The following is a 17,624-nucleotide window of genomic DNA, read 5'->3' on the forward strand; positions in this document are numbered from 1 at the left end:
AGAAATTCCTCCTACTATCCAACCTAAATCTCCCCTAGCGCATCTTGAAGCCATTTCCCCTTGTCCTGTTAGTGTCTCAGGGAGGAGAGACCAACTCCCACCTCGCTACAACCTCCTTTCAGGCAGTTGTGCAGAGCAATGAGGTCTCCCCTCAGCCTCCTCTTCTCCAGGCTAAACAACCCCAGGTCCCTCAGCCGCTCCCCATGACTTGTGCTCTTAACCCTTCCCCAGCTCCATTCCCTTCTCTGGACACGCTCCAGCCCCTCAATGTCCTTCTTGGAGTGAGGGGCCCAAACTGAACCAAGGGTTCGAGGTGCGGCCTCACCAGTACCAAGTCCAGGGGGACGATCCCTTCCCTCCTCCTGCCGGCCACCCCATGGCTGAGCCAAGCCTGGATGCTGGTGGCCTTCTTGGTCACCTGGGCCAGTGCTGGCTCATGTTCAGCCGACTATGGATCAACGCCCCCAGGTCCTTCTCCTCCAAGCAGCTCTCCAGCCACTCCTCCTCAAGCTTGTAGTGTTGTCTGGGGTTGTTTGGTTGATTCGTTTCTCCATGGTCTGCTTGGTTTGGGTAGAAAACCTAGAGCTGGTTATGTTTCTGCTGCAGAACTTGGAGCTGAAAGATCTCCTCCCTTACGGCTTTGCCATTCACCACGCCGGGATGACGCGTGTGGACCGGACGCTGGTGGAGGATTTGTTTGCTGACAAGCACATTCAGGTGAGCTTTGCTTCCCAGGAGCAGCTGCGTGTTTGTTTGGGGTGGGTACGTCACAAGTAACGCTTGAGCCGTGTTTCCAGAGGATCAAGCATAGTCAACCCCCATCCTGCTCTCCTGAACCGGGTGCCCGATGAAGGCAGACTTGATTTTTGGGTAAAGAATAGAAACTAAAAGCATGTGGCAAGGAGCAGAGAGGGGAAAAACTTCTCCATGAGGACTAGCTGAGTGTCTAGAGCCAGAGGTCTGTTCTCCACAGTTGCCACTTTGGCAAAACCTCATCTGAGCACTTTCCTGGCTGTGTTATAAACAGAAAGCAAAGGATTTTCTTGGGGTCATGCAGTGAGCAGGAAAATTTGGGCAAAGACCTTACTGTTTATCTGCCCTGCCTCTGAGCTGTTGAAACAGTCACTTCTCAGGCTTTGTCCCTTTCGTGCATGTCTCTGATGTCAGGACCAGCATTCCAGGTCCCTTTTTTTCTTAGGAAGAAGCTTCTACCTGGCTCTGACGGCTCTTTTGCTCCTGCAGGTGCTGGTCTCCACAGCCACACTGGCCTGGGGTGTGAACCTGCCTGCTCACACTGTCATCATCAAGGGGACGCAGGTCTACAGCCCTGAGAAGGGGCGCTGGACCGAGCTGGGGGCTCTGGACATCCTGCAGGTGCAGTTCTGATAACAAAGGACCCGGGGCAGGGTTTTTTCTTCCCCGCTGAGGCACATTTGGGGTTTGCTTTTGTGTTTTCTCGGCGCAGCCGCTCCCTGTTCTCTTGCTTTCAGGTTGTCTCAGCTGCTCTGTCTCAACCCTGCTGTGAGGGCAGAGGAGAAACAGAGCGGCAGGAGAGCAGAGAAATGATTCCTCTCCCAGTAGCTCACCCAGAGATATTTCTGTGCGTCTCCTGCCAGCTCAAAATAGCAGCAGACTGAGCAGTCTGGCAGTAAAGCCCCAGGACATGGCAGCAAGAGAAACTGCCAAGCTAAAAGCTTTTTGTTTTGCTGACCTTGCTTTCTCGTTTCTTAGATGCTTGGGCGTGCCGGGAGGCCTCAGTACGATACCAAAGGAGAGGGAATCCTCATCACATCCCATGGCGAGCTGCAGTATTACCTGTCCCTGCTCAACCAGCAGCTCCCCATTGAAAGTCAGATGGTGTCGAAGCTCCCAGACATGCTGAATGCAGAAGCCGTGCTCGGCAACGTCCAGAACGCAAAGGCGAGTGTGAATCGTTGCTTTCCCCATGTCTGTATGTGCTTTGTTATACCCAGAGAGCTGGGGGCAATTGCAGGGGCTGAAGGGTGATTGGAGTTGGGGAAAGAGGCTGTCGTTGTATGGAAGCAAAGAAACTTGAAGCGTTCGGTGCCTGGAGACCAAATTCGTAAGAGATCTGGAAGGGGAGCCGTGAGAACTGCCAGCCTGTAAGGCCGACTGGTGTTTTAGGTGTGTGGGTAGATGCTTCTGCAATTCAGAGCAGAGAGGGTTCTTCACGTGGAGGAGGACACTGGGGAAAGGTCTGCATGTGGAGTGTGGGGTTTTTTGGTCTTTAATTACTTAATATTTTTCTGGGAGAAGAGTTGTGTGTGGCATTGCTGGGCTTCCAAGCTCTTGCTTTTGTGTTGGCTTCTCAGGAAATCGCCTCAAGTTGCACCAGGGGAGGTTAAGATTGGATGTCAGGAAAGATTTCTTTATGGAGAGAGTGGTGAAGCGCTGGACTGGGCTGCCCAGGGCAGTGGTGGAGTCTCCATCCCTGGAGGGGTTCAAAGAGTGTGTATCCATGACCTCTCACTCCAAGAAGGATGTTGAGGGGCTGGAGAACATCCAGAAAAGGGAATGGAGCTGGGAAGGGGCTGGAGAACAGGGGTTGTGGGAGTGGCTGAGGGACCTGAGGGTGTTCAGCCTGGAGAAGAGAAGGCTGAGAGGAGACCTCATCGCTCTCTGCAGCTCCTGGAGAGGAGGTTGTGGTGAGGTGGGTGCTGGGCTCTGCTCCCGAGTCACAAGGGATGGGAGGAGAGGAAGTGGCCTGAAGTTGCACCAGGGATAGTTTAGATGGGATGTCAGGAAAGATTACTTTATGGAAAGAGTGATGAAGCCCTGGACCAGGCTGCCCAGGGCACTGGTGGTGTCTCCATCCCTGGAGGGGTTCAAAGAACATGTAGACGTGGCACTTTGGGTGGTTTGGTTGGTATGGAGCTGGCTGTATTGACAGTTGGACTGGATGAGCTTAGAGGGCTTTTCCAACCCTAATGATTCTGTGTTTCTATGGTTCTTTGTGCTTTGTTGGTGCTGGGAGCACTGGTCTCCGAGCTGGAGTGTTGCTCTTGCTGCCATGAGGCATGTTCGTCGGCTCTTAGGATGCGTTGGTGTTCCCTCAGGATGCTGTGAACTGGCTGGGCTATACCTACCTGTACATCCGGATGCTGCGCTCCCCCACTCTCTACGGAATCTCCCACGATGACCTGAAGGGGGATCCGCTGCTGGACCAGCGCCGCCTGGACCTGGTTCACACTGCAGCCCTCATGTTGGATAAGAACAACTTGGTGAAGTACGACAAGAAGACAGGGAACTTCCAGGTGAGGATGGAGCTGGGAAGGGTGCTGTGACCAAGCTGAGCTGGACGGGAGCATCCCCTGGCTGAAGGAAGGGATGCAAGAGGCATCTCCCTGATTAAATACGGATTGCAGGGAGCGCGGCATCACTCCAACGTGCTGTTGTGCACGTCTGTGATTCCAGACATGTTTGGAGGCATAGAGGGTGCAGGTGTAGAACTTGACCCTCGTCACTGCGTGTGTCCTGCTGCCTCCAAAACAAATTCACATTCCTGTTACCTTTTCATTGCTTCGGAGGCAGTGAGATTGAGAGCAAGTAGGCTGTGAGGAGTGGAGCGTATATCAGGTAAAGCAGCTTTCCTGGGTGATTTGTAGCCTGAGAGTTTGAGCTTGGCTTGTCTGGAGGTTCTGCTGCGGCCTGGTTCCTGTTCAGCACCTTCTCTCTGTGCCGTGAGTGCTGGGTGTCTTTCTGTGTCTTCACGCTGGCTTTTGTCCTTGTGGCAGGTGACAGAGCTGGGCCGCATTGCCAGCCATTACTACATCACCAACGAGACCATGCAAACGTACAATCAGCTCTTGAAACCCACCCTGAGTGAAATTGAGCTGTTTCGGGTCTTCTCGCTGTCCTCAGAGTTCCGGAACATCACCGTGAGGGAGGTACGAAGCCAGACGCCTGTACTGAGTGAGACAGCCCTGAGGCGCCGGTCTTGGTGCTGCAGGGGAAGATGCAGAATGCGAGGGACCATTCTCATCTCTCCTGCCTTGGTTTTCTGCAGGAGGAGAAGCTCGAGCTTCAGAAGTTGCTGGAGCGAGTTCCCATCCCGGTGAAGGAGAGCATAGAGGAGCCCAGTGCCAAGGTGAGCCCTGCCGGCCCCCTCGAGGGGATTCTCTGCCTGTCGCGAGCGAAGCAGTGATTTTTTGGAGAGAGCTGTCACAGTAAATGCTTTCTCTGGGGTGGGATTTCTGTTCTCGGCCCTTTGTGGAGCATCCTGGACTGGGTTGGCGGTTCTGGAAGAGCTAAAGGTGCTTCTTGTCTCTGGTTGAGTGCGTTGTCCTGTGGCATTGGACAGTCAGTCTCTGCTGAATGCTTCTGTCCCACCGGGATCGGGCGCTGGTTTAGAGGGTGAGAACCTCTGTTCTTCTTCCCCAGATCAACGTCCTCCTGCAGGCCTTCATCTCCCAGCTGAAGCTGGAAGGATTTGCTCTCATGGCAGACATGGTGTATGTTACCCAGGTACGTGAGGCAACGGGGCTGTGGCCTCTTTCTTCCCACGCAGACGGAACTGGAGTTGTGTGCAGCTGAGTCTCAGACTGGGAGATTTTTTTTGTGGTCATGAGCGTCTTCGAAAAACCGGAGCTGTGAGTGGTGAGAAGGTCTTAATTAGATCTTCATTGGAGTCTCCAGTTTGTCATCAAATAATTCAGCACAAGAGAACTACAGCGTAGCCTTGTTCATAACCTTGTTCATCTACCGCAAAGGCCGAGTTCCCAAGGCTGAGAATCAAGTAATTGCTCCACCTGTAGGTGTTTGGGATGAAGGACCTGGAAGTACCTTCAATACTTAAAAAAGGAGCTTATTGGAAAGATGGGGAAAGCCTTCTCCTCAAGGAAAATGGGTGATGGTTTTAGGCTGAAAGAGGGGAGATTTAGGTTGGATATAAGGAAGATATTTTTACACTGAGGATGGTGAGACATGGGACCAGGTTAGCCAGAGAAGTCAAGGGTGCCCCTTCCTTGGAAACATTTAAAGTCAGGTTGGTCACAGCTCAGAGCAGCCTGATCCAGTGACAGTTGTCCCTGCACACAGCAGGGGTTTGGACTGAATGAGGCTTAGAAGGTTCCTTCCAGCCCGTGTGGCTGGGCAGGGAATGGCTAGGAAAGAGGAAAAGCGGAATGTGATGGTGGCAGCCAAGCTCTGAGCTCTGCTTTGTGTCCCCCCAGTCTGCCGGGCGGCTGATGCGCGCCATCTTCGAGATCGTCCTCAACCGTGGCTGGGCCCAGCTCACGGACAAGACCCTTAACCTCTGCAAGATGATTGACAAGCGGATGTAAGTGAGATCTCAGGAGTATTTTCTGGTTGCAGGCTGGGTGAGATTCTTCAGAGCAGCTTGGCTGGGTCTGTGGTGTTTGGGAAGGAGAAAGCTGGTGCCTGGCGGGGTGTAAGGGAGTTTCTGCATGTTTTCAGGCCAAGGGCAGGTCTTCAACAGCGATGGGGGCCTCGGTGCTCTGAAGGCTTTGTCTCTGTGTCTTTGGTTGTCTCACGGCGCGGTGTCCTCGCAGGTGGCAGTCCATGTGTCCTTTACGCCAGTTCAAGAAGCTCCCTGAGGAAGTGGTGAAGAAAATCGAGAAGAAGAACTTCCCGTTCGAGCGGCTCTACGACTTGAACCATAATGAAATAGGTACATACACATGGGATGCGGCTGGGAGAAGGCTCTGCCTCTTCGTTCTCCTCTGCCATCCTGGAGGGATTGAAAAGCCGTGTGGATGTGGCGCTTAGGGACGTGGTTTTGTGGTGGAGTTGGTGGTGCTGGGTTTATGGTTGGACTTGATGATCTTAAAGGGCTTTTCCAAGGGAATGATTCTGTGATTGTCTGAAACTGGGGGCTTGTTCCTATCTGATGGAAGGGGCCCAACTGGTACAGCCTGAGGAGGGCAGAAGCTTTGTCCTGGCACCTGCTGGCTCCAATACTGACGACAATTTGATCTGGGAGCTGTTGGTCGTGCTGTTGTCTGTCTGTCCTGATGGCGCTGCTTTTCTATTGCAGGAGAACTGATCCGAATGCCCAAGATGGGCAAAACGATCCACAAATATGTTCATCTCTTTCCGAAGCTGGAGCTCTCGGTCCACTTGCAGCCTATTACCCGCTCCACCCTGAAAGTAGAGCTCACTATTGCTCCTGACTTCCAGTGGGATGAGAAGGTGAGCTGTGCAGCTCAATATCGCTGGGATAAATGCCGTGCTGGGGGGAGGAGGGGACAGGATTGCTGTGTGAGGGCTGGTGTTCAGCTCCAGGAGATCTGGAAAAGGGGACCAGGACTCTCACTGGAAGCTGTGCTCGCTCTCAGGTACATGGTTCATCTGAAGCTTTCTGGATCCTGGTGGAGGATGTGGACAGCGAGGTGATCCTGCACCACGAGTACTTCCTGCTGAAAGCCAAGTATGCGCAGGATGAGCACCTCGTCACCTTCTTCGTGCCTGTCTTTGAGCCGCTGCCCCCACAATACTTCATCCGCGTGGTCTCAGACCGCTGGCTCTGTGAGTCTCATCCTGCTGGGAGCACCTTGGTTCTCCCTGGGGTCAGAGTGGGTGGGTCCTTCCCTCTCATAGAGTCACTAGGTTGGAAAAGACCCAGTGGATCATCGAGTCCAACCATTCCCATCAATCACTAACCCATGTCCCTCAGCACCTCGTCCACCCGTCCCTTAAACCCCTCCAGGGAAGGGGACTCAACCCCCTCCCTGGGCAGCCTCTGCCAGGGACCAATGACCCTTTCTGTGAAAAATTTTTTCCTAATGTCCAGCCTGAACCTCCCCTGGTGGAGCTTGAGGCCATTCCCTCTCGTCCTGTCCCCTGTCCCTTGGGAGAAGAGCCCAGCTCCCTCCTCTCCACAACCTCCTTTCAGGGAGTTGGAGAGAGCAATGAGGTCTCCCCTCAGCCTCCTCTTCTCCAGGCTAAACACCCCCAGCTCTCTCAGAAGCTCCTCGCAATCCTTGTTCTCCAGCCCCCTCACCAGCTTCGTTGCTCTTCTCTGGACTCGCTCCAGAACCTCAACATCCTTCTTGTGGTGAGGGGCCCAGAACTGACCCCAGGATTCGAGGAGCGGTCTCACCAGCGCCGAGTCCAGAGGGAGAAGAACCTCCCTGGCCCTGCTGGCCACGCCGGGTCTGATCCAAGCCAAGATGCCCTTGGCCTTCTTGGCCCCCTGGGCCCCTGCTGGCTCCTGTTCAACCAACACCCCCAGGTCCTTCTCCTCCAGGCAGTTTCCAGCCAGACTTCTAGTCTGGAGCTGCTCAGGGTTGTTGTGCCCCAAGTGCAGGACCTGGCATTTGGCCTTGTTAAACCTCATGCCATTGGTCTCAGCCCAGCGGTCCAGCCTGTTCAGATCCCTTTGGAGCCTCCCTGCCCTCCAGCAGATCCACACGTCCACCCAGCTTAGTGTCATCCGCAAACTTGCTCAGGGTGCACTCGATGCCTTCATCCAGGTCATGGATAAAGTCTGTAGCACTGTGATTCCTGACATCCAATGGCAGCAGGGCTGGGGATCCCACTGGCAGAGGGAGCTCAGAGATGAAACCCTTGGAATACTTTTTAGATGAAAATGTATTTTCCTGTGTCGAACAGCCTGTGAGACCCAGCTGCCTGTTTCCTTCCGCCACCTGATCCTCCCTGAGAAGTACCCTCCTCCCACTGAGCTGCTGGATCTGCAGCCGCTGCCCGTGTCAGCTCTGCGGAACAGCGCCTTCGAGAGCCTCTACCAGGACAAGTTCCCTTTCTTCAACCCCATCCAGACTCAAGGTGGGTATCGTTACTGCTCGCCTCCTCTGAACAGTGAGACCTGGCCCTTTTGGGGTTCACAGTCCCATAAACATGTTTTTTAGCTATATTCATGTATTTGAGGAACATCTATAGCAAGTAGTGTGTCCCCTCTGCCTCCCTGAGTCTTAGAAGTTTGGTGGCTTGAGATCTTTCTCCGTGGGCCTGAGTATCTTTGATATTTATTTTAATATTTGATTTTGATTTGAGAGAGTTGAGGTTGTTCAGCCTGAAGAAGAGAAGGCTCTGGGGAGACCTTCGAGCAGCCTTTCTGGACGGAAAGGGACTCCAGGAAAGCTGGGGAGGGGCTGTTGATCAGGGAGTGCAGGGATGGGATTGGGGGGGTGCTTTAATTTGGAAGGGGGAATAATGAGATTAGACTTTAGGGAGAAATTCTTCATTATGAGATTTGGGAGGCCCAGGTTGCCCAGAGCAGTGGTGGCTGCCCCATCCCTGGAGGTGTTCAAGGCCAGGTTGGATGGGGCTTGGAGCCCCTGATCCAGTGGGAGGTGTCCCTGCCCATGGCAGGGGTGGAACTGATGGGCTTTGAGGTCCCTTCCAACCCAAACCACTCCATGATTCTTTGATTTATCCCTCTTGTACATCGAGCAGCCAGCGCAGGGCTGTGTGGCAAACAGCGGCTTTGCTCCTGGAAGCCGTGTCTGTGCTCACACTGCGGCTCAGGTTCACAGAGCCAGCTGGCACGGAACTTCTCCATCTGCTGCTTGTAGGGATGGAGTTGGGAGTGAACCAAAGCTGCTCCGTGCACAATTCTCTCCCTGGGCTTAGCCAGCGTGGTGAATTCCCCGTTTCAAGCCATTGTGACAGACTAGACCCGTTTTCCTCAGTGGATCCTGGGCTAAAAGTCTTAAAACAGCCTTTTCTGTAGCTCCTCTGTGTCTGGGTCCTGGCTGTGTTTTCCCTGCCCGTTTTAGAGCTTTGAATCATAGAATCATAGAATCACCAGGTTGGAAAAGACCCATTGGATCATTGAGTCCAACCATTCCTATCAAATACTAAACCATGTCCCTGAGGTAGACACTCATGGAGATGTCACCTAAACCGTTCTCTTCTGTGCTGTCCACCCCTCCCCAGTGTTCAACACGGTCTATAACAGCGACGACAATGTGTTTGTGGGCGCCCCCACGGGAAGCGGCAAAACCATTTGTGCCGAATTCGCCATCCTGCGCATGTTGCTCCAGAACTCGGAAGGACGCTGCGTGTACATCACCCCCATGGAGGCGCTGGCAGAGCAGGTGAGCCTGGCATCCTGGGGACAACAGGAGCCTTACCTTGGCCTAGATTTGCTTCCTCGCCCCTTGTTTCATTTTCCCTCATCCCTTCTTTGCTGTCACATCCCTGGCGACGGCTCCAGAGTGTTTGGATTAACTGTGGTCTCTCTGAGGGAGCAGAGACACCGTCGCGCTGCCAACCTGCCAGTGGGGTGTGTCTCTTCAGGGATCTGGTGGGACTTGCTCCAGTTTGGGGTTGACAAAAACATCCCTTGTGGTTTTGGCAGGTCTTCTTGGACTGGTATGAGAAGTTCCAGGAGCGTCTCAATAAGAAGGTAGTTTTGCTGACTGGGGAGACCAGCACTGACCTGAAGTTGCTGGGCAAAGGGAACATCATCATCAGCACCCCAGAGAAATGGGACATCCTCTCGCGACGCTGGAAGCAGCGCAAGAATGTCCAGAACGTCAACCTCTTCATCGTGGATGAAGTGCATCTCATTGGGGGTGAAAACGGGGTACGTCTGGGAGGGGAGGAGGGCACTGCTAATTGGAGCAATGCTTGTCCTTGTCTTCGATCTGGGTAGCAGAGCAGCGTTGGGTTGGCTGGTTGCTCAGATCAGGTTCCTGCCAAGAGTTTCGCCAAGCTGCAGGATGGACTGGGATAGGAGAGCCAGGTAACTCTGTTAAACGGCGCCCTGCATCCAGCTCTGGGGTCCTCAGCGCATGGAGCTGTTGGAGCGAGTCCAGAGGAGGCCACAGAGATGATCCAAGGGCTGGAGAAGCTCCTGTATGAGGACAGGCTGAGAGAACTGGGGTTGTTCAGCCTGGAGAAGAGAAGGCTACAGGGAGACCTTAGAGCAGCTTCATTACGGAAAGGGGCTGCAGGAAAGCTGGAGCGGGGCTCTTGATCAGGGAGGGCAGGGATGGGATGAGGGGAACAGTTTTGAGCTGTGAGAGGGGAGATTGAGATGCGATCTTAGGTAGAAACGTTTTGCTGTGAGGGTGGGGAGGCCCTGGCCCAGGTTGCCCAGAGCAGCGGTGGCTGCCCCATCCCTGGAGGGGTTCAAGGCCAGGCTGGATGGGGCTTGGAGCCCCTGATCCAGTGGGAGGTGTCCCTGCCCATGGCAGGAGGTGGGACTGGATGGGCTTTGAGGTCCCTTCCAACCCAAACCACTCCATGATATCCTTCGGGAAGCTCAGGAGGGGAGCCCTCTGGGATCTCCGTGGGTGAGAGTATTTGGGCTGATGTGGCCGGAGCTCAGCCAGGAGAGGTGGCTGTGGTGTGTTGAGCTTGGCTTCCCGTCCTCTTCCTGCTACAACCTGTGCTTTTCCACCTGCAGCCGGTGCTGGAAGTCATCTGCTCTCGTATGCGCTACATCTCCTCTCAAATCGAGCGACCCATCCGCATCGTGGCCCTCAGCTCCTCTCTGTCCAACGCCAAGGACGTGGCTCACTGGCTGGGCTGCAGCGCCACCTCCACCTTCAACTTCCACCCTAATGTCCGCCCTGTGCCCCTGGAGCTGCACATTCAGGTAGGGTTTGGGCAGCCTCATGTCCTTTTTCTTCTGCCTTGTCTCCAGACGGCGTCACTGCCTGCTCCTCTCCCCCTGCAGGGCTTCAACATCAGCCACACGCAGACTCGCTTGCTCTCCATGGCCAAGCCCGTCTACCACGCCATCATGAAGCACTCGCCCAAGAAGCCGGTCATTGTCTTTGTCCCGTCCCGCAAGCAGACGCGCCTCACGGCCATCAACATCCTCACCACGTGCGCCTCGGATGTCCAGAGGCAAAGGTAAGGGCGCTGCGGCCCCTGGCCCTCCCTTGACCGAGGCAGGGCCAAGGGTTTTGGCCATCTTGCTGGGCTGGTGATGGGGAGTGCTCTCATTAGGTGTCCCTCGGTCCTCTGCGGTGACATCAGGAAGGGACAGGCTTGCTAGGCCTGGCAGCAGTCTCTGGACTCCTCTCTCTCGGCTCCCCCATCTCTCCCTCTTTTGCTCCCCCATCTCTCTCTCTTTTGCTCCCCCATCTCTCTCTCTCTCTGCTCCCCCATCTCTCTCTCTCTGCGCTCCCCCATCTCTCTCTCTCTCGGCTCCCCCATCTCTCTCTCTCTGCTCCCCCATCTCTCTCTCTCTCTCTCTCTTTTGCTCCCCCATCTCTCTCTCTTGGCTCCCCCATCTCTCTCTCTCTTTTGCTCCCCCATCTCTCTCTCTCAGCTCCCCCATCTCTCTTTTTTCCCCCCTTTCTGGCAGGTTCCTGCACTGTGCCGAGAAGGACCTGGTTCCGTACCTGGACAAGCTGAACGACAACACGTTGAAGGAGACGCTGGTGAATGGCGTGGGCTACCTGCACGAGGGGCTGACGGCCATGGAACGGCGAGTGGTGGAGCAGCTTTTCAGCTCCGGTGAGTGGAGTGGGATGGTGCTGCCCCACTTCTTCTGCCCATAAACCCTTTTCCTCAGCACTTGCCAGTGCCCCCAGTCTGGAGATAACAACTTGGCCAAGCTTTGTGTCATTTCTCTACCTCCCTGGTCCAAGGAGGCTGCGATCTTAACCTTCTCCATCTGTCCTGGGCCTCCCTGTGTACTGAGACCCCTCTGCCCGAGCCCAGAACCCCCAGACCTTTCTCTCCTTTCAGGTAGGACTCAATGATCCTGTGGGTCTTTTCCAACCTAGTGTTTCTGTGCTTCTGTGATTCAGGTGCCGTGCAGGTGATGGTTGCCTCCCGCAGCCTCTGCTGGGGTATGAACATCGCCGCTCACCTCGTCATCATCATGGATACGCAGTACTACAACGGCAAAATCCACGCGTGAGTGTCCCATGCCGCGGGCAAGACCAGATGTGGCTTCCTTGGTGTCCACTCTCCTCTCTCAGGCTGACTTTATCCCTCTCCAGGCTGGGAATTGCTGGAGGGCAGTGGTAGCTTTCCGTAGAGTTCGTTAACTCTCTCTCCGTGTCCCAGGTATGTGGATTACCCCATCTACGACGTCCTGCAGATGGTGGGCCACGCGAATCGCCCACTGCAGGACGACGAGGGCCGTTGTGTCATCATGTGCCAGGGGTCCAAGAAGGTGGGTGAGGAGCCAGGCACTGTTTCTGGCCTGCAGATCTCTTGTCTCCTGCCTGGGACGCAGATTTCTCCTCCCAGCTTTGGGCAGGCTCATGAAGGAAGTGGAGAACAAGGGTTCTGAGAGGCGGCTGAGGGACCTGGGGATGTTTAGCCTGGAGAAAAGGAAGCTGAGGGGAGACATTTCTCTGTCTACAACTGAAAGGAGGTTGTAGAGAGGTTGGTGCTGGGCTCTGCTCCCCAGTGACAGGTGATAAGTTGAGAGGAAATAACTTCACGTTGCACCAGGGGAGGTTCAGGTTGGACATTAGGAAAAAATTCTTTCCTGAAAGGGTTCTCGGGCACCGGAACAGCTGCCTAGGGAGATGGTGGAGTCCCCATCCCTGGAGGGATTTAAAAGACAGGCAGATGAGGTGCTCAGAGAGGGTTCAGTAGTGGACAAGGATGGTTGGACTCGATGATCTCAAGGGTCTTTTCCAGTCTTGTGGTTCTGTGATTCTGTGTAACCCTCACTCAGAGCCCTGCCCCGGCAATTTGGAGGTGCTGGGTTTCATTGACCCCTTCATACTCCTGCCCCGCTGTAGGATTTCTTCAAGAAATTCCTCTACGAGCCACTGCCGGTGGAGTCACACCTGGACCACTGCATGCACGATCACTTCAATGCGGAGATCGTCACCAAGACCATTGAAAACAAGCAGGATGCGGTGGACTATCTAACTTGGACGTTCCTGTACCGCAGGATGACACAGAATCCAAACTACTACAACCTGCAAGGTGAGCAGAGGGCTCTGCATCCATCGATACAGGCTTGGAGGATCATAGAATGGTTTGGGTTGGGAGGGACCTCAAAGCTCATCCAGTTCCACCCCTGCCACGGGCAGGGACACCTCCTACTGGAGCAGGGGCTCCAAGCCCCATCCAAGCTGGCCTTGAACCCCTCCAGGGATGGGGCAGCCACCACTGCTCTGGGCAACCTGGGCCTCCTGAATCTCATGATGAAGAATTTCTCCCTAAAGTCTAATCTAATTGTTCCCCCTTCCAATTTAAAAGCCGTTCCCCCTTGTCCTGTCATTCCATGTCCTTGTAAAAAGTCCCTCCCCAGCTTTCCTGCAGCCCCTTTCTGTACTGGAAGCTGCTCTAAGGTCTTCCCAGAGCCTTCTTTTCTCCAGAACAACCCCTCTGGCCATGGGCTCTGCTTTCACGAGAGCTTTTCCCTGTCCCTGGGAGTTTGGGCCCTGCCACAACGCTGGTCTCCCTGCAGGCGTGTCCCACAGACACCTCTCGGATCACCTCTCGGAGCTGGTGGAACAGACCCTCAGTGACCTGGAGCAGTCCAAGTGCATCAGCATCGAGGATGAGATGGACGTGGCTCCCCTCAACCTGGGGATGATCGCTGCCTATTACTACATCAACTACACCACCATTGGTAAGGGCCCCGTCAGAGGCAGGAGCTGGCACTCCTCTCTGTTCCGTGGTTCCTTGTGCTGCGAGCGACGGAGAGGAGGCACCACGTGTGTGGTTGAGGCATAGAATCACAGAATCACCAGGTTGGAAAAGACCCACTGGATCATTGAGCCCAGCATCCCTATCAAACACTAACCCCTGCCCCTCTGCACCTCATCCACCTGTCCCTTAAACCCCTCCGGGGAAGGTGACTCAACCCCCTCCCTGGGCAGCCTCTGCCAGTGCCTAATGACCATTTCCCTGAAAAATATTTTCCTAATGTCCAGCCTGAACCTCCCCTGGTGGAGCTTGAGGCCATTCCCTCGTCCTGTCCCCTGTCACTGGGGAGAAGAGCCCAGCTCCCTCCTCTCCACAACCTCCTCTCAGGGAGTTGCAGAGAGCAATGAGGTCTCCCCTCAGCCTCCTCTTCTCCAGGCTGAACACCCCCAGCTCTCTCAGCCGCTCCTCGCAATCCTTGTTCTCCAGCCCCCTCACCAGCTTCGTTGCTCTTCTCTGGACTCGCTCCAGAGCCTCAACATCCTTCTTGTGGGGAGGGCCCAGAACTGACCCCAGGATTCGAGGAGCGGTCTCACCAGTGCCGAGTCCAGAGGGAGAAGAACCTCCCTGGCCCTGCTGGCCACGCCGTGTCTGATCCAAGCCAAGATGCCATTGGCCTTCTTGGCCCCTTGGGCCCCTGCTGGCTCCTGTTCAACCAACACCCCCAGGTCCTTCTCCTCCAGGCAGCTTTCTATACAGACTTCTCCTAGTCTGGATCTGCTCAGGGTTCTTTTGCCTCAAGTGCAGGACCCAAAAACTTTGTCCTTTAGCACAAAGCTGGGTATTGTCTGCTTGAAGGTTTCTCTGACGCTGTGGGGTTTCATGCTGTCTGCTTTTCCCTGACCCTTCTATCTCTCCGGCTTTCCCAGAGCTCTTCAGCATGTCCCTCAACGCCAAAACCAAGGTGCGAGGGCTGATAGAAATCATCTCCAATGCTGCCGAGTATGAGAACATCCCCATCAGGCACCATGAGGACAACTTGCTGCGGCAGGTGAGCAGCAGCACGGTGCATCTGGGGCTGGAGGGGACAGATGTGGGATCCTGTGGGGTCGGGGGAAGGAAACTGCTGTGTTTTCCGACTGAAGCACTGATGGGTTTATCATTTCTCCTCGTAGTTGTCCCAAAAAGTTCCCCATAAGCTGACCAACCCCAAATTCAACGATCCCCACGTCAAGACCAACCTCCTGCTGCAGGCTCACTTGTCACGCATGCAGCTGAGCGCTGAGCTGCAGTCGGACACCGAGGAGATCCTCAGCAAGGTACCGCAGGGCGGGTGAGAACCTGCTCGTGTTGTCCACGTTGCCACCTCTCGTTCCTTCTTCTAACCTGTCCCTGTCCCTCGTATCCAGGCGATCCGGCTGATCCAGGCCTGCGTGGATGTCCTGTCCAGCAACGGGTGGCTCAGCCCTGCGTTGGCTGCCATGGAGCTGGCGCAGATGGTGACACAGGCCATGTGGTCGAAGGATTCCTACCTCAAGCAGCTGCCTCACTTCACCTCTGAGCACATCAAGCGCTGCACGGACAAGGTAAAGCCGAGGGGGAGCGCCGCGGCCCTGCCTTCGCCCCCCGAGGAGCCACAGGGCTGAAAACATCTTCCTTGCAGGGGGTTGAGAGCGTCTTTGACATCATGGAGATGGAGGATGAAGACCGGAACGCCCTGCTGCAGCTTTCCGATGCCCAGATTGCTGATGTCGCTCGGTTCTGTAACCGCTACCCCAACATCGAGCTCTCCTACGAGGTGGTGGAGAAGGAGAGCATCCGCAGGTGAGATGGGAAGGGGCAGTGTGGCCCCTTCAGTGCTCTGTTGACCCCCTCGGCACCCTGGTGGCCCCTTCAGCGCCGTGCTGGCCCCCTCGGCGCTGTGTCAGCTCCACAGGGACCCCCTGACTCATCTCTGCTCTCTCCACGCAGCGGGGGGCCTGTGGTGGTGCTGGTGCAGCTGGAGCGTGAGGAGGAGGTCACTGGGCCTGTCATTGCTCCCCTTTTCCCCCAGGTAGGCATCAAATGTTGGGCCAGTTCTGTTTTAGATCTTCATCCATGGTCTGGACAAGGGGATCGAGTGCTCCCTCAGTCACTTTGCAGATGACACCAAATTGGGTGGGAGCGTGGAGGGCAGGGAGGATCTACAGAGGGATCTGGCCAGGCTGGGTTCGTGGGCCAAGGCCAAGGGATCGTCCACCTGGACTTGCTGCTGCTGAGGCCGCATCTCGAATCCTGGGTTCAGTTCTGGGCCCCTCACTCCAAGGACATTGAGGGGCTGGAGCGTGTCTGGAGAAGGGAACAGAGCTGGGGAAGGGTTTGGAGAACAGGGGTTGTGGGAGCAGCTGAGGGACCTGGGGGTGTTTATTCTGGAGAAGAGGAGGCTGAGGGGAGACCTCATTGCTCTCTGCAGCTCCTGGAGAGGAGGTTGTGGTGAGATGGGTGCTGGGCTCTGCTCCCAAGTCGCAAGGGATGGGATGAGAGGGAATGGCCTCCAGTTGCACCAGGGCAGGTTCAAACTGGGTATCAGGAAAAATTTCTTCACTGAAAAGTTTCTCAGGCACTGGAACGGCTCCCAGGGAGGTGGTGGAGTCCCCATCCCTGGAGGGGTTTAGAAGATGAGCAGATGAGGTGCTCAGGGGTGGTTCTGTTGTGGACAGGGATGGTTGTACTCAATGTTCTCCAAGGTCTTTTCCAGCCAAACAATTGCATGATTCAAATCTGATGGCACTAGGGTGGCAGGAGTCCAGGCGGGAGGATTATCCCCCACTGCCCCAGCCTGTTTAACTCTTACCTCTCCTGCAGAAACGCGAGGAGGGCTGGTGGGTGGTGATTGGCGACTCCAAATCCAACAGCCTCATCTCCATCAAGCGGCTGACGCTGCAGCAGAAAGCCAAGGTGAGTGGGATCAAGGAGGGGAGGGGGCAGTGGTTTGAGTGAGCCAGGTGCGTGCTTGGTCTCCCTGCCACCATCCCAACTCCGGCTCTTCCTTGGGGGATGAGAAGCTCCAGCAAAGTGCACTCACAGCCCAGAAACCAGCTGTGTCCTGAGCTGCATCCAGAGCGGTGGGACCAGCATGGAGGGAGGGGATTCTGCCCCTCTGCTCCGCTCTGCTGAGACCAAGCCTGGAGCCCCACGTCCAGTTCTGGAGCCCTCAGCACTGGGGGGACATGGAGCTGTTGGAGCAAGTCCAGAGAAAGCCATGGAGATGATCCAAGGGCTGGAGCTCCTCCCATAGGACAAGCTGAGAGTTGGGGTTGTTCAGCCTGGAGAGGGCTGTGAGGAGATCTTAAAGCAGTTCCCAGGACGGAAAGGGGCTCCAGGAAAACTGAGGAGGTACTTTTTCCAAGGGCCTATAGTGCTCGGATGAGGGGAAGTGGCTTTAAATTGGAAGGGGAAAGATTTAGATGATAAATCAGCGAGAAATTCTTCACAATGAGGGTGGGGAGGCCCTGGCCCAGGTTGCCCAGAGCAGTGGTGGCTGCCCCATCCCTGGAGGGGTTCAGGGCCAGGCTGGATGGGGCTTGGAGCCCCTGATCCAGGGGGAGGCGTCCCTGCCCATGGCAGGGGTGGGACTGGATGGGCTTGGAGGTCCCTTCCAACCTGTTCCCTGATTCTTGCCACGCAGGTGAAGCTGGATTTCGTGGCCCCAGCTACGGGGACACACAATTACACGCTGTATTTCATGAGCGACGCCTACATGGGCTGCGACCAGGAGTACAAGTTCAGCGTGGATGTGAAGGAGGCGGAAAGCGACAGCGATTCCGAGTGACGCGGCGCTGGAGGTCCCAGCAAGGATTCCCTGTAGTTCCGTCACCAAACCCCAGTGTTTGCATTGCCCCCGTGGCGTGAGTTTGTGCATTTCCCCTTTTCTAAGGTGTTGATGCGTTGTACAGTGTTTTTTTTAAGAAAGGAGCTGCGGCTGCAGCAGCTGGAATAAACCCAACCCCCCCAAGGAGCGCTGTGCCTTGCCTGTGGGGCTCAAACCGGTTCATTAGCAGAACTAATTAAGGCAGAGTTAGCATAGTGGCTGTTTATGCTGGTGCTGCAGAGTTGGACACGTC

At 55.4% G+C, this 17,624-nt stretch overlaps 1 protein-coding gene across 1 annotated transcript in view; it reads left to right on the top strand.

The window, feature by feature from the left end:
• The window catches only part of SNRNP200 (small nuclear ribonucleoprotein U5 subunit 200), a 31,399-nt gene extending 13,881 nt beyond the window's left edge, over positions 1-17,518 (top strand). The window contains exons 18-45 of the mRNA XM_069877474.1: positions 607-717; positions 1,243-1,374; positions 1,732-1,920; positions 3,078-3,275; positions 3,756-3,908; positions 4,028-4,108; positions 4,402-4,485; positions 5,193-5,299; positions 5,532-5,650; positions 6,017-6,171; positions 6,318-6,507; positions 7,594-7,767; positions 8,881-9,041; positions 9,305-9,532; positions 10,358-10,549; positions 10,631-10,809; positions 11,267-11,418; positions 11,715-11,823; positions 11,977-12,085; positions 12,666-12,855; positions 13,343-13,507; positions 14,451-14,572; positions 14,697-14,840; positions 14,931-15,107; positions 15,185-15,345; positions 15,493-15,574; positions 16,366-16,458; positions 17,189-17,518. Coding sequence (XP_069733575.1) covers positions 607-717; positions 1,243-1,374; positions 1,732-1,920; positions 3,078-3,275; positions 3,756-3,908; positions 4,028-4,108; positions 4,402-4,485; positions 5,193-5,299; positions 5,532-5,650; positions 6,017-6,171; positions 6,318-6,507; positions 7,594-7,767; positions 8,881-9,041; positions 9,305-9,532; positions 10,358-10,549; positions 10,631-10,809; positions 11,267-11,418; positions 11,715-11,823; positions 11,977-12,085; positions 12,666-12,855; positions 13,343-13,507; positions 14,451-14,572; positions 14,697-14,840; positions 14,931-15,107; positions 15,185-15,345; positions 15,493-15,574; positions 16,366-16,458; positions 17,189-17,332 — 4,101 coding nt within the window. The 3' untranslated portion in view covers positions 17,333-17,518. The remainder of the gene's footprint in view (positions 1-606; positions 718-1,242; positions 1,375-1,731; positions 1,921-3,077; positions 3,276-3,755; positions 3,909-4,027; positions 4,109-4,401; positions 4,486-5,192; positions 5,300-5,531; positions 5,651-6,016; positions 6,172-6,317; positions 6,508-7,593; positions 7,768-8,880; positions 9,042-9,304; positions 9,533-10,357; positions 10,550-10,630; positions 10,810-11,266; positions 11,419-11,714; positions 11,824-11,976; positions 12,086-12,665; positions 12,856-13,342; positions 13,508-14,450; positions 14,573-14,696; positions 14,841-14,930; positions 15,108-15,184; positions 15,346-15,492; positions 15,575-16,365; positions 16,459-17,188) is intronic.
• Positions 17,519-17,624: the final 106 nt, after the last annotated feature.

This window comes from Phaenicophaeus curvirostris, chromosome 27 (genome assembly GCF_032191515.1).
Source record: "Phaenicophaeus curvirostris isolate KB17595 chromosome 27, BPBGC_Pcur_1.0, whole genome shotgun sequence".
NCBI classification, from domain to species: Eukaryota; Metazoa; Chordata; class Aves; order Cuculiformes; family Cuculidae; genus Phaenicophaeus; species Phaenicophaeus curvirostris.